This window comes from Mercenaria mercenaria, chromosome 12 (assembly GCF_021730395.1).
Source record: "Mercenaria mercenaria strain notata chromosome 12, MADL_Memer_1, whole genome shotgun sequence".
NCBI classification, from domain to species: domain Eukaryota; kingdom Metazoa; phylum Mollusca; class Bivalvia; order Venerida; family Veneridae; genus Mercenaria; species Mercenaria mercenaria.
In genome coordinates, this window is record NC_069372.1 from 14,029,238 (window position 1) to 14,044,553 (window position 15,316).

General features: G+C 35.6%; 1 protein-coding gene across 2 annotated transcripts in view; it reads right to left on the minus strand.

The window, feature by feature from the left end:
* Nucleotides 1-473: 473 nt before the first annotated feature.
* LOC128547231 (uncharacterized) overlaps nt 474-15,316 on the minus strand; it is a 94,431-nt gene continuing 79,588 nt past the window's right edge. For both annotated transcript variants that reach the window (XM_053519265.1, XM_053519264.1), the window contains one exon: nt 474-12,836. In XM_053519265.1, coding sequence (XP_053375240.1) covers nt 12,606-12,836 — 231 coding nt within the window. In that variant the 3' untranslated portion in view covers nt 474-12,605. The remainder of the gene's footprint in view (nt 12,837-15,316) is intronic.

Below are 15,316 nucleotides of genomic sequence, written 5' to 3' on the forward strand. Positions count from 1 at the left end.
AGAAGCTTGATCTGAAATGTTGTATTCGGTTGAAGTTTTGCGAGGTGGGATCGCACGAGGTGCGCAAGTGTGATTTGATCCGACAAAATCCACAAGAGCTGAATACAAAATCCTGGATCTAGCTGTTGTTATAATGACTATTTTATTATATACCTCCATCTTTTTGTTTGTTGCTTTGTTATGAAACAAAATCTCCAATGTTTATCGATGTTAAAATAGTACTAAGCATAGCTTTTGTGTGCTAGTCATAGAAATGTGTAAGGTCTTACATATTGATAAAAGCAGGTCGGCACACACAAAACAAAAGGTACAGTACAGAACTTTTCTGCCTGTTCGTATTTTCTTGTGAAATACAAGCAATATGTTTTGACAGAAATTGTATCGGTATATAATACAACATCGGAACCTACATGTTCAGTTGGATTCCACATTAATGTTCTGGGAGATATTAATAAAAACACCACAAACGACTGTTAAATGTTACAGTTTAAATTTTAATTTAATTTAATTTAATTTTTAATTTTTAAATCTAAAAATTACAGTTTCTCATAAATCATTTATAATAAAAAATGTTGCATAGTTTGAGACAACAAAAATACATGTACACAAAATATTTAAAACACGTAATGAAAAACTAAAATATAAGCTTTCCAGGCACAAATATTATTATAATCATAAGGGTCATGGTGACCTTGGATCACTCACCCGATTAATATGAAATACACAGACAAGTGTAAGAGATCAGGTGAGAAAGTCAAATAAAGGTAAGCAATGAAATCCTTTCTCAGTTTGTGAACATGTTGGTGCTAAAATATTAAGAAAGTAGGTCAGCAGGTCACATTCATGATCACTGAAAGTCAGTTTTAAGATCAATGTGCCAGACTATGTATGTCATCCAAAGTTCAAAACAAGAAAGTAAATCAGTAGGTCAAAGTCATAGTCAAGTGACCCCTTAATAACTGCAGTCATCAGATTATTATAATTTAACAGTCTAGGAAATATGATAAGATAATTTTTGAAGTATTGTTTCCTATATAACACATATAACAAGTGACCCCCGGGACGGGGCTTCCTTTCACCCAGGGGCATAACTTGAACAATCGTGGAAGAGAGCCACTAGGCAATGCTACATGCCAAATATCAAAGGCCTATGCATTGACCTTTCAGGCAAGAAGATATTTTCTAAGTCAACCTTGGGACCCCAGGTGCGGGGCCTCTTTTCACCCAGGGGAATAATTTGAACATTACTGGTAGAGTCACTTGATGGTGCTACATACAAAACATCATAGGCCCTGTGGCTTTAGACGAAGATTTTCAAAGTTTTTCCCTATATACTCGTAATGCTACAGATCCAATATCAAAGCTCCTGGACTTTTGGTATTTTACCAAAGAGTTTAAAAGTTTTTCTTTTTGGTTGCCATGACAACCAGAATTATATATGGAATTCAATTATTTGAACAATTATTTAAAGACGACTATCCTAACTTAACTTAACTAACTTTTCCTTTGATTTGACCTGGTGACCTAGTTTTTTATCCCTTATGACCCAGATTCGAACTTGACCTAAAGATCATCAAGATTAACATAATGACTACGTTTCCTGAAGATACAGTCATAAATGTGGCATTGAGTGTTAACAAGCTTTTCCTTTGTTTTGACCCAGTAACTTAGCTCAGGTGAGCTAAAAATACAGCCTCTATCGCATACACTAGTTTTTTCTTTGATTTGACCTAGTGACTTAGTTTTTAACCCCAGATGACCCATTTTTAAACTTGGCCTAGATTACATCCAGGTTATCATTCTGACCAGATCTGATGGAGATCAGTTGAAAAATATAGCCTCTATCGCATTCAAAAGGTTTTTCTTTGATTTGACCTAGTGACCTAGTTTTTGATCCAAGATGACCCATTTTCGAACTTGACTTAGAACTCATCAAGGCAATCATTCTGATCAAATTTCATGAAGATCAGTTGAAAAATACAGCCTCTGTCGCATACACAATGTTTTTCTTTGATTTGACCTAGTGACCTAGTTTTTGATCCCGGATGACCCATTTTCGAACTCAGCCTAGAATTCATCAAGCTTATCATTCTGACCAAATTTCATGAAGCTCAGTTGAAAAATACAACCTCTATCGCATACACAAGCTAAATGTTGACAGACATACAACAAACGACAGACGGAAGCCGGATAACCATCGACCACAATAACACCTGAGCATTGCTCAAGTGAGCTAAAAAGTTGACAGGTGACTTTTAGCCTTGTAAACACATTCTAGATAGCTTGTAAGTTCTGATAAAAATCATTAAAATACTGTGTTATATGTATACATTAAAACTCATGGAATTTCTTAGCATGTTAATTTAAATAACAAGAGCTCGTAGAACACGAAATGCCCCGCATTCAGTAATTGCACTAGGAACAGAAATTATTTGGTCACTGTTTACAAAAGTTCTATTGTTCTGGGACAATATGACCTTGACCTTTTACCTATTGGCCTCAAAATTAATAGTTGCCATCTGCTGATCATGATTACCCCCCCCACTATCAAATTTCACGATCCTAGGCCCAAGCATTCTCAAGTTATCATCCGGAAACGGTTTAACTGTTCTGGGCCACTGTGACCTTGACCTCTGGTCTCAAAATCGATAGGGGTCTTTTGCTGATCATTATCAACCTTCCTATTATTTTTCATGATCCTAGACCCAAGCGTTCCTGAGTTACCGTCTGGAAACCGTTTAACTGTTCCGGGTCACCGTAACCTTGACCTTTGAACTACTGACGTCAAAATCAATAGGGGTTGTCTGCTGATCATGATCAACATCCCTATCAATTTTCAAGATCCTAGATCAAAACATTCCCAAGTTATCATCAAGAAACGGTTTAAATGTTCCGGATCATTGTGACATTGACCTTTGAACTTCTGACTTCAAAATCAAAAGGGGTCATCTGCTGGTCAAGGTTAATCTCCCTATCAACTTTCGTGATCCTAAGCCCAAGAGTTCTTGATTTATCATCCGGAAATCATTTAAGTGCTCCGGGTCAGTGTGACCTTGACCTTTTACCTACTGACCTCAAAATCAATAGGGTTCATCTGCTGCTCATAACTAACATCCCTGTCAACTTTTATGATCCAAGGCCAAACATTCTTGAGTTATCATCTGGAAACCGTTTAACGGTTCCTCGTCACTGTGACCTTGACCTTTGATCTACCGATATCAAAATCAATAGGGGTCATCTGCTGGCCATGACTAACCTCCCTATCATCTTTATGATCCTAGGTCCAAGCGTTATTGAGTTATCGTCCGTAAACCGTTTATCTGTTCCGGGTCACTTAGACCTTGACCTTTGATTTACTGATCTCAAAATCAATAGGGTAATCTGCTGGATATGTCCAACCTCCCTATCAACTTTCCTGATCCTAGGTCCAAGCGTTCTTGAGTTATCATCCGGAAACTGATTGGTCTACTTACGGACAGACCGACCGACCGACAGACAGACAAACCTACCGACATCTGCAAAACAATATACTCCTTCTTCGAAGGTGTGGGTGGGGGGTGCATAATAAATGTGTGTTACGGTTCAACAGCTTTTGCAACAGTTTCCAAGTCATATAAACAACGGTGTTTAGTTGTAACAGTGACAAATTATACCGAAACCGTGCTGATTAGTCCTAGAATACTATCCTCATAATTAATGCTAAGCGCATAGTGAGCCTGCGACCTCCAGCATTCGAAGCGGAGGCTCTACCACTAGACTACCGAGATAGTTTACCTAATGAATGGTGAATGAAATCGGAAATTAAAATCAGAAAAGTAACACAAAAGGTCATATTCAATTTGGTATTTGAGGCAGTAAATCGAATACATGCACAGACTTTGAAAAAGACTGCAAACAGTTAAAAAACAGCAACAAGTTTAATTTATCTCGCCTCCTACAAAATTCTTGCATTTCTCTTGGTCAACAGACGTCACATGGAGACAGGATATATTCCATATCCTGCTAGTACATTACAGATATGAATTTTGATTAAAAACAAAATGGCTGCTGCATCGCTAGGGTAATTAAAAGAAGTCAGATTATAAGCCCTAGCTATAGATATCAGTTCCGAGATAAATAAAATAGTGGTTTCTTGCCGCTCTCATTTTTCCTATCTAATTTAGGTTCGTGAAGTTAGTGGAAATTATATAGAAGAACAGTAATTCTGTATGGTACGGCCGCGATTGTCTGGTTGAACTGTTGTTTTAGTTAAATCATCGTAAAGCAAAGGAATTAACACATTTGTAAGACATCAGTTTGTTGTAGGATCATTTACCTGCAAGAGGAATTAACAGGAAATGGGACTAAACCGAAGTTTTAAGACATTTCTGACATCGTATAATCTGATGGTTTTTCGAAAGGATGGAACGTAAAAGGTTTTCAAAACCAGTTCATAACTTGTATAAAGAGCTTCTGTGTTTTGTAATTCAGTCAAAATACAGATCATTTTGCATTTTATGGCTGGTGTTAATCAACTATAATCAAAGCATGAAAACCAGAAATTTCAGGATTCCAGTCTGCACTGTAACTCTAAGTAGCTTTATTAATATAAGAATTGTGTCAATCAGTACAGCGAGGATGTAAAAGGTAGTCGGCAAGATAAAATCGGTACACTGCTTGTTGGTGACAGGATACGGGATATACGCGGTCTCGAAAATCCTTTTTGCTCACGCCCGATATGGATTTCCTCGACAGCGTATATCCCGTATCCTGTCACCAACGAGCAGTGTAACTAATAGTACTGCCACCAGTTAATTCTACCAAAACGAAAGTAAACATTTCTAGCGGAAATAAATAATTAATGAAAGGTAAAATTTTTAGAGCATCAAATATAGGTAAACACATGTATACAAAGTTACAAAAAAATTAAAATTGACATGCTAATTGTAGTAAATTCTAGATAAAATGTTACATCAAAAATTTCTATTCTGAATATATTAGAATTATCAAATTAAGTTAAACCACCAGTAAATATCAAACTTTAGATAAATATATCAAACAAACAGTGTATAATGTAAAACAATATGCCACCAACAACATCTCATTCTCATAACAAGTCCAAATTTTCACATATTTATATTTCATATCCGCAACTCCAATAATCCTTGACGTTTCGAAACTATAATTAGTTTCAGAACTGTATAGAACAATATCAAAACTTAACAAAAGCCTATATACATGTAAACTATATCAGAAAACAGACTACTAATTGTAGTATAAGTTTAACATTTACTCTTAACAAAAATATATATTTGATAATTTTCAATCGTATATGAAGTTTGTCTATCAAACAAATCGTGTAAGTAGTAGTAATTTCTAATATTTCATTATAAAGAAAGTGACTTGACTCGCATAAGTAAATCAAACAAAAATAACACCTCATTTCTTGTACAAAGTCATTACAAATACTTACATACATATCCCTCTTTCTAATATCTTTTAAAAAAGAAATTATAAGGGAAATTGGGCACATTTCTGCCACAAGATAGCTGGGTAGCTATCACGATAATATTCTAAACATTCAAAGAAAAGTGTGTATTAGTCCAAAAACATTAAAATAAAATAGTTCTGGCTATTTTTTCCTACATGACAATGGTCTCGCGCGAAGTTTTGTGTTTTGCTTCAAACTGCCTCGAGAGAGCCAGGTAACATCGCGATAATACTCTAAACTTTCAAGTAAATATTTTCATTTTTCTTAAAACATTATCATAACAAATTATATTTCCAAAAAATAGTAATGCGAATTGTCATAATAGCACGATGGGTGTTCAAAAATAACATAGACTTTTTATTGAATGTCGTTTATTTCTAGGAATCTGTAAACTATGGAGACAACTTTTTTGAAAACTTTGCTCTATCAACATTATATTTTTTAAGTACTGTGATAGCTACCTCGTGGCAGAAATATGCCACCATAGGAAAGACACACCTCTTCGGAACTATTGTAGGAAAGGTATATACATAAAAGTTTATGCTGCCTTTTGTAGAGTACATTTAAAAACATTTCAAAAATATATCTCTAACAATCTAAATAATGAATTACAGGCACTCATAATAGTAAAATGAAGAAAAGATGGTCATAATGACCCTGTATCGCTCACCTGAATAATATGACCTAAACGTTTCAAATGTCAAACTGATGCTAAAATATTAGGAAAGTTAGTAGGTCACATTCGTGGTCAATGAAATTCAGTTGTACGATCGATGTGCAAAACTGTGCATGTCATCCAAATGTCAGGGCTGTATCTTAAAGACAAGAGGGTCATGATGACCCTGGATCGCTCACCTGAGTAATATGAGCTACATGTTTCAAATGTCAAACTGATGATAAAATATTAAGAAAATCAGTAGGTCATATTCATGGTCAATGAAATTCAGTTTTACGATTGTTGTGCAAAACTGTGTATGTCATCAAAATTTCAAGGCTGTATCTTAAAAAAACAAGACAGTAAGTCAGTAGGTCAAGGTCACAGTCAAGTGACATCGTCAGGTAATTATAATTAAACAGTCTTGGAAATAGGACCAAATGATTTTTAATAACTCACATAGTAACTAAGTGACCCCAGGGCGGGGCCTCTTTTAACCCCAGGGGCATAATTTGAACAATTTTGGCAGAGGGCTACTAGACAATGCATCATGCCAAATATCAAAAGCATAGGTTGTAACTTGTTTCAAACAATAAGATTTTTAAAGCTTTTTCCTATATAAGTCTATATAAAACGTAGGAACCCCAGGGCAGGGCCTCTTCACCCCAGGGGTCAATTTGAACAATTTTGGCTGAGGACCATAAGACAATGCTACAAACCAAACATCAAAGGTCTAAGTGTTGTGGTTTCAGACAAGAAGATTTTTAAACTTTTTTTTCATATATAAGTCTATGTAAAACTTAGGACCCCCTTGGCGGGGCCAGATTTGACCCTAGCGAGATAATTTGAATAATTTTGGTAGAGGACCACTAAATGATGCTACATACCTAATATCAAAGCCCTAGGCCGTGTGGTTTAGTGCAAGAAGATTTTCAAAGTTTTCCCTATATAAGTCTATATAAACCATGTGACCCCCGGGGCGTGGCCATATTTGATCTAGGGGTATAATTTGAACAATTTTGGTAGAGGACCACTAGATAATGCTACATACCAAATATCAAAGCCCTACGCCATGTGGTTTTGAACAAGAAGATTTTCAAAGTTTTCCCTATATAAGTCTATATAAACCATGTGACCTCCGGGGCGGGGCCATATTTTACCCTAGGGAGATAATTTGAAAAAAATTGGTAGAGGACCACTTGATGATGCTACACACCAGATATCAAAGCCATGGGCCCTGTGGTTTTGGACAAGAAGATTTTTAAAGTTTTTCCTTTCGGTTGCCATGGCAACCATAGTTCTGCATGGAATTCAATTCTTTGAATAATTTTAAAAGGGGGCCACCCAAGGATCATTCCTGTGAAGTTTGGTGTAATTCTGCCCAGTGGTTTTCAAGAAGAAGATTTTTTAGAAAATGTTGACGGACACACGACGCACGACTGACGACGGACATTGAGCGGTCACAATAGCTCACCATGAGCTTTTGGCTCAGGTGAGCTAAAAAAACAACAAGAAAGTAGGTCAGCAGGTAAAGGTCACAGTCAAGTGACATCATATTACTTAGGGTCATCAGGTAATTATAAAAGTCTTGGAAATAGGATCAGATAATCGTTTAAGAATATTTTCCTATAAAATCATATTATAATTAAGTGACCCCGGGGTGGGGCCTCTTTTAACCCCAGTGGCATAATTTGAACAAGTTTGGTAGAGAACTACTAGGAAATGCATCATACTCAATATTAAAAGCCTAGGTCTTGTGGTTTCAGACAAGATTTTTAAATTGTTTTCCTGTATGAGTCTATGTAAAAATTTGGGACACCCAGGGCAGGGCCTCTTTTCACCCAGGGGTACAATTTGAACAATTTTGGTTGAGGACCATAAGACAATGCTACAACCCAAATATCAAAGGTCTAAGTGTTGTGGTTTCAGACAAGAACATTTTTAAACTTGTTTTCCTATATAAGTCTAGGTCTATGTATAACTTGGGACCCCTTGGGTCGAGGACCATAAGACAATGCTACAAAGCCAATATCAAAGGCTTATGTCATATGGTTTCAGACACATCTTTTCCTGTATGTCTATGTAAAACTTGGGTCCCACGGGGCGGGGCCAAATTTGACCCTAGGGGTAGAAGACCACTAGATAATACTAAATACTAAATATCAAAGCCTTAGGCCGTGTGGTTTTGTACAAGAAAGTTTTCAAACTTTTCCCTGTATAAGTATATATGAACCATGTGACGCCCGGGGCTGGGCCATTTTTGATTCAGGGAAATAAATTGAACAATCTTGGTCGAAGACAACTAGCTGATGCTATATACCAAATATCAAAGCCATAGGCTTTGTGGTTTTAGATAAAAAGATGTTTGAAGCTTTTCCTTTCGGCTGCCATGGCAACCAGAGTTCTGCATTAAATTCTATTTCGTTTCTTGAAGAATTTCGAAAGGGGGCTACCCAAGAATAATTCCTGTAAAGTTTGGTGTTATTCTGCCAACTGGTTTTCAGGAAGAAGATTTTTTCAGAAAATGTTGACTGGTGCATGACACACAACGGATATTGAGCGGTCATAAAAGCTCACCATGGGCGTTTGGCTCAGGTGAGCAATAACAAGCGTTTACAATAAAACACAAGAGCTATCGCAGGAGACAGCACACTCGTCTATTTCGATGCTGGATAGTGACATTTGACATATCTGAGGAAGCTGTAGCTGTCACTTGAGTGTTAAATGAATCAAATGTGGATGAAATTCTAAGCAAATAGGGGATATAATTCATATAACCTTGTGATGAGGTTGATGAACTAAAAAACAACTAATTTAAATTGTAATCATATTTGTTACGTAATGACAATGATATAGTGAAAGCGCACTATAATTAACCTGAGATTCTAAGTAAAATGGGGGCATAATTCATGAAATATTGGTGCAGGAGTAATGACCCTTGTATCGTATGGTGTGGGTGATGATGTGTTACAACTATTCTAAGTTTGAATCAAATCCATTTAGAAATAACATAAAGTGAAAGTGCATCAAAACTTTTAACTGAAATTTTAAGCAAAAACGAGGACAATTAAAAGAAATAATGGTGCAAGAGTTATTATTCTTGTATCATATTATGTGGATGATGATGTGGTACAACTGTTCGAAAGTTTGAATTGGCTATCCATTTGGTAATAACAGATAATTCTCTGAATAATGGTGCCAGAGTTATGACCCTTGTGTCATATGATGTGATGATGAGGAGTAACTATTCTAAGTTCGAAGCAAATTCATCAAGTAAAAAGAAGGATAAAGTGTATCAAAACTTTAACCAAGGTGCGGATGCGGAAGGACGCCGACTCCGGATCGAGTAGGACAGCTCTCCATCCGTATAGTCGAGCTAATGAAACTTATCGCCGACAGTTACAGCTCCTGAAATACCACAAAAGCCTGCTGGCATTGAAATAATGATCTATTAAGATCATCAGTACATTGATCATATCTAGATGATACATTCGCCTTGCGGCATCACAGAAGTAAAAGCAGCAAAATAGATTCAACAGACTGAACATTTAGATACTTAAATGAACAAATAACAGCAATTCAAGGTCAGCAGAAGTGCAATAATGAAATAACAGAGGCAAAACTTGAAAGTAATGTTATAATTGATGTTGACAAAACATCAATTGCTGCCGATTTTCGAAATAACGATAAATCGCAAAATGTCTATGTACAGAAGAAAACAACACAGCAAAACAATATATATATACAATACAACAAGAGGGTTCTGAATGTCCTGTACTGCTCACCTGACCTGGTTCTTACACAGATAACCCAGTATATAATCTGTCCTAGATTTCACAGCGACAAATATTTTGACCATGTTTTATGTAAATCATGTAGATTATTAAAAAAGACTTTGAACGATTTGACCTAGTTACCTACTTTTAAACTTTAAGTACCGCGCTTTTGAACTTAACTAGAATTCATGAAGACAAACGTTCTGACAAAGATTTAATATCACCAAAATAATAATGTAGCCTCTAGAGTGTTAACAAAGCTGTTTTTATGATTTGACCTAACGACCTAGTTTTTCCCTAAGTGACCTAATGTATCAAATATTTTAACAGACAAATATATCAATCACATCTCTTAAAGACCAGATGGAAAATTTGATCTTTTTAGTGTAAAAATGTCATGATTTGACCAATGACGTAGTTTAAGACGTCAGGTGACCCACTTTTAAGAATGACAGATTTCATAGAGACAAACATTCTGACGGAGTTTTATGAAAACGAAGTATGAAATGTGGCCTCAAGAGTGTTAACAAGGTTTTTCCATGATTTAATCTAGTGACCTAGTTTCGTACTCCATGTAACCTGTTTTGAATTTAACCTAAGTTTCTTAGGAAAAAAATTTGAATAAAGTATACACAAGGTCTTTTATGATATTACCTAGTGAATAGTATTTGCCGTAAACCAATCAAAGTTTTGAACTAGATCTAGGGTAGATGCCAATTGGGAAAGCATTCTGTCAAAGCTTCAATAAGTTCAAACAGAACATATGGACTCTAGAATGTTAACAAAGATTTTTGATTTAACTAAGTGAAGTAGTGTTTGACCTCTGGCAACGCAGTTTTAAACTTAACCTAGATTTCAGACCCACAAAATTTTAAGAACACTAAAAATGATGCCTTTAGAGTGTTAGCGAGGTTTTCCTATGATTTAAACCTAGTGACCCAGTTTATTTAGACAAAGACAAACATACTGACAATGTCTCATAACGATGGGGTAGAAAATGTAGTCTCTAAAGCGTAAACAAGTTTCTATTAATTGAACTAGTTTTTGACCGAAGATAACCCATTAACGAAATCGACCGAGATTTTATTGAGAGTAATGTTCTGACCAAGGCTAAAACTGTGACCTCTGGAGTGTTAACAGTCAAATTGTTGACGACGGATGGCGACAGACACGGTATCGCAATAGCTCATCTTGAGCATTTTGTGCTAAGGTGAGCTAAAAGTGGAAACCCACAGGTCCACCAACACGTCAAAAATGGTTTGACAGAGCCTTTTCATGAGCAGTAATGGAAATGCATGCTACCGCATATACCATGGTTGGGCAGAATTGAACATTTATACGTTTCATAAGCACACGATACAATATGTAGAAATCAGAAGATGTGTTCATAAAAAAGTGTAAACAAGACCACTCAGGGTATATCACATTAAAATCTACAGTGTTTTTGGACAAATCTGTTCCAAACATAGCAATTCTGCAAACGAATTATATAATGATATTATAGCGATTACAACAATCATATACCTCCACTGGGCTCTCTATCCTATAACTGCCTTAAACCAAAACTTGATGATTCTAATATCATACTATTAGTAAGCAAAATGCATCTCATATTTATACTTTATGGTCAAGTGGAACATTTCTTGATCACATCTCATATTTATACTTTATGGTCATTTATCTATTTATTTGGGTTTTACGGTGCACCAACACAGTATAGGTTATATGGCGCCAAACAGGACTACAAATTTTGGTTCCACATCTCATTTATATGGAATACTTTATGGTCAACTGGAATATTTCTTGATGAAAAACTTTATGGTCAAGTGGAACATTTCTTGATGAAAAAAATGTAGACAAAAATCTGTTACAACAGCAAAAGAAAAAAACCCAGAAATATTGACAAGAGTACAAATCGTACAGTTGGAGGCACACTTAATTATTCATTCCTGATCAAAATTAATAGGTACGGAGTTTTAACCTCAAAACAAAAGTCATATTATTACAAAAATCAAAACCACTTGCTCTGGTAAGTATTTAGACCATTGTTAGCTAACACAAACTGGTCCAACCAGATTAATATTACTATACGTACAGGCTATGAGATGTACATAATGATTTTTCTGATTTTGTTTGTTTGTTTTTTTGTTTTGGGTCTAACGCCGTTTTTCAACAGTATTTCAGTCATGTAACGGCGGGCAGTTAACCTAACCAGTGTTCCTGGGTTCTGTACCAGTACATCCTGTTCTCCGCAAATAACTGCCAACTTCCCCACATGAATTATCAGATTTATCTGAACATTAATCCTTAAACATATACACAGCATTAAAAAAATAAGAATTAACACATTTAAGTTACTTTCTTCTGTTTTTCACCCAACATCATTCAAATAAAAATAAGAATTAACACACTTAAGTTATTTTCTTCTTCTTTTCACCCACCAATTCAGTTACATGATTTACATCATTAATAAAACTCACAGCAGGGCAACAGCTCATACAGCTTCTTTTACTAACAACATAACCCATATCTGTAAGACGTTTTGGCACTAACATCTCTATTACTGGTGATCACTTTTCGGTTTGCTTTACAATTAACACATCATGCACATGTTGATATGTTACATATGAAAGATTAAATTTTAAAAGGTCTTACAAACAGCTGTAAAACGGGCTAGTTAGTCGCACTCTGTATATCCAATAGCCTATCCCGTAACCTTTGTTGTATTAAACAAGAATACTAATACAGCTGCAAAGATGATAACTAGCAACGGTAAGATGATGGTCATTGGTATTTCCTGTAAGGAGCCTGCCATTTTGTCAAACAACTGCAGGTGACTACCTGGCTTGTCATGCAGATCTAACACCATAAAATCATGAAATCTGTCACCATTTATACACGGGAAGATGATTTTCAACTCTTTGTTTTGTGTATTCTGAAAATTAAGAAAGTATAGATCTATAAACGTACAGGCAAAAGAAAAGAATGTGTGAAATCATTTGTGCTACAAGTCTTTGGGGATATTTACGCTTGTCATTACATGTTCGTTGTTTTTTTTTTATAAAATGGTCTAAAATTGTTCAAAGAATATGGCCGCCAACGAAGAAAATATCAATTAAAGTTTACTGCATATTAAAACTAGTGATAACAAAAGCACGTTAGCAAATAATATTTTCCCGCATTGTCGACGTTCAGCGTTATTTTTAAAATTGTTGAAAACGAGTCAATAAACAGAGCGTAAAATGTGGTCAATCAGAGTTTGATCATGTACTGGATTTGGTTCAAACTTTATCATCGGATCATTTACACTTAATTATGCAAACATGATAGATGTTCACTGGTAGTGTTCTTTAAATCTGATTTTCCTATTGAGCCGAAAATGAAGATCCTTAGTGTAAAATAACCGGATTAATTCGAAAACAACTCTGCTAAACATTTATTGTAGGCTATTTCTATCCGAATACGTTATTTGACATTTACTGCTGAAGCAAGTCTCAAAACTGCTACATAATGTTTGCATTTTGTCTTCCTTTACATTACTTTTCATTTAAACAATTTTTCAAGTAAAGACAAATTTCAAAGTGAAAATACAAGACAAGAGGGCCATGATGGCCCTGTGTCGCTCACCTGAGTACTATTGCTCAAAATGATATGATCGTTTCAGACCAATCTCATTAGAAGCTGCTAAGGTGTATTCATTTAGATAAATAATAAAGGAGGTAATCTGTCATAAATACAGTCAATATGTATCTTCTCTGATTGTCCAAGTCCATCTGTTGACATAAATGAAATTTCAGATCAGTATCTTCATTAGTTACGGAGATATACCCATTTTAATTTGAAATAATGGGAGGTAATTTGACATAAAATCAGTCCATATTTATCTACCCTGATTGTCTCAGTCCAACTATGACAATAATGCAATTTCAAATAAGTCCTATAAGTACTTACTGATATAAATCCATTTTGATTACAATCAGGGGAGGTAATAAGATATAAAATAACTCTGGAACCTACGATTGGATCTGACAGGTTCGTCATGGAATCCAAGATTTATTGTTGTTGAAGATATTTTGGAAGTTTGTATCAAATCAAACCATAAATGAAGTCTCTATATAGCTGCAAAAGCCAAAATAGCCAATTTTGGACATTTAAGGGGCTATAACTCTGAAACCCAGGATGGAATCTGGCCAGTTCAAGAAAGGAACAAAGATCTTGTGGTGATACAAGTTGTGTGCAAGTTTGGTTAAATCAAATCATAAATAAAGCTGCTATTAGGCAGACAAGGTCAAAATAGGTAATTTTGGCCCTTTCAGGGGCCATAACTCTGGAACCCATAACGGGATCTGGCCAGTTCAAGAAAGGAACCAAGATCTTATGGAGATACAAGTTTTGTAAAAGTTTGATTAAATTCAAATCATAAATGAAGCTGCTATTGTGCAGACTAGGTCAAAATATTTAATTCTGGCCCTTCCAGGGGCCATAACTCTAAAATCCATAATGGAATCTGGCCAGTTCAAGAAAGGAACCAAGATCTTATGGTGACACAAGTTTTGTGCAAGTTTGATTAAATTCAAATCATAAATGAAGCTGCTATTGTGCAGAGAAGGTCAAAATAGCTAACTCTGGCCCTTTCAGGGGCCATAACTCTGGAACCCATGATAGAATCTGGCCAATTCAAGAAAGAAACAAAGACCTTACGGTGATACAAGTTGTGTGCATGTTTGGTAAAAATCAAATCATAAATAAAGCTGCTTTTGTGCAGACAAGTTCAAAATTATAGCTAATTTTGGCCCTTTCAGGGGCCATAACTCTGGAACCCATAATGAGATCTGGCCAGTTCAAGAAAGAAACCGAGATCTTATGGTGATACAAGTTGTGTGCAAGTTTGGTTAAAATAAAATCATAAATGAAACCACTATCGTGCAGACAAGAAATTGTTGACGGACGGACGGACGCACGCACAGACGACGGACGAAGGGTGATCACAAAAGCTCACCTTGTCAGAGTGACAAGCTGACAAGGTGAGCTAATAAAAAATGCGAATATCATTTTTTTTGGGCGACTAAAGTAAACCTTTTACCTCACGTAACTCAGTATTTTTAAAGATGTCTAACTCTGTCCCCTTCTGTTTCAGAGATAAATTCACTTTGAACAGCAAGAAATCATTTATCAAATGAAATTTTTAACTTTTGTTCAATAAATCAATAGTAAGTCTTGAAAGTAAAAACACTACACTATTACATGGATCATACCTTAATACACCTTAATACACACAACGACCTCTTTCTATGAGCGCTAACATCACAACGAGAGAAAGTAAATCATTTTTTAAAGGAATTATCTATGTAAATGTAATACAATACAAACGTGTTTATCACCGCTTTGTAACAACATATAGTAGTCGCAACTTGA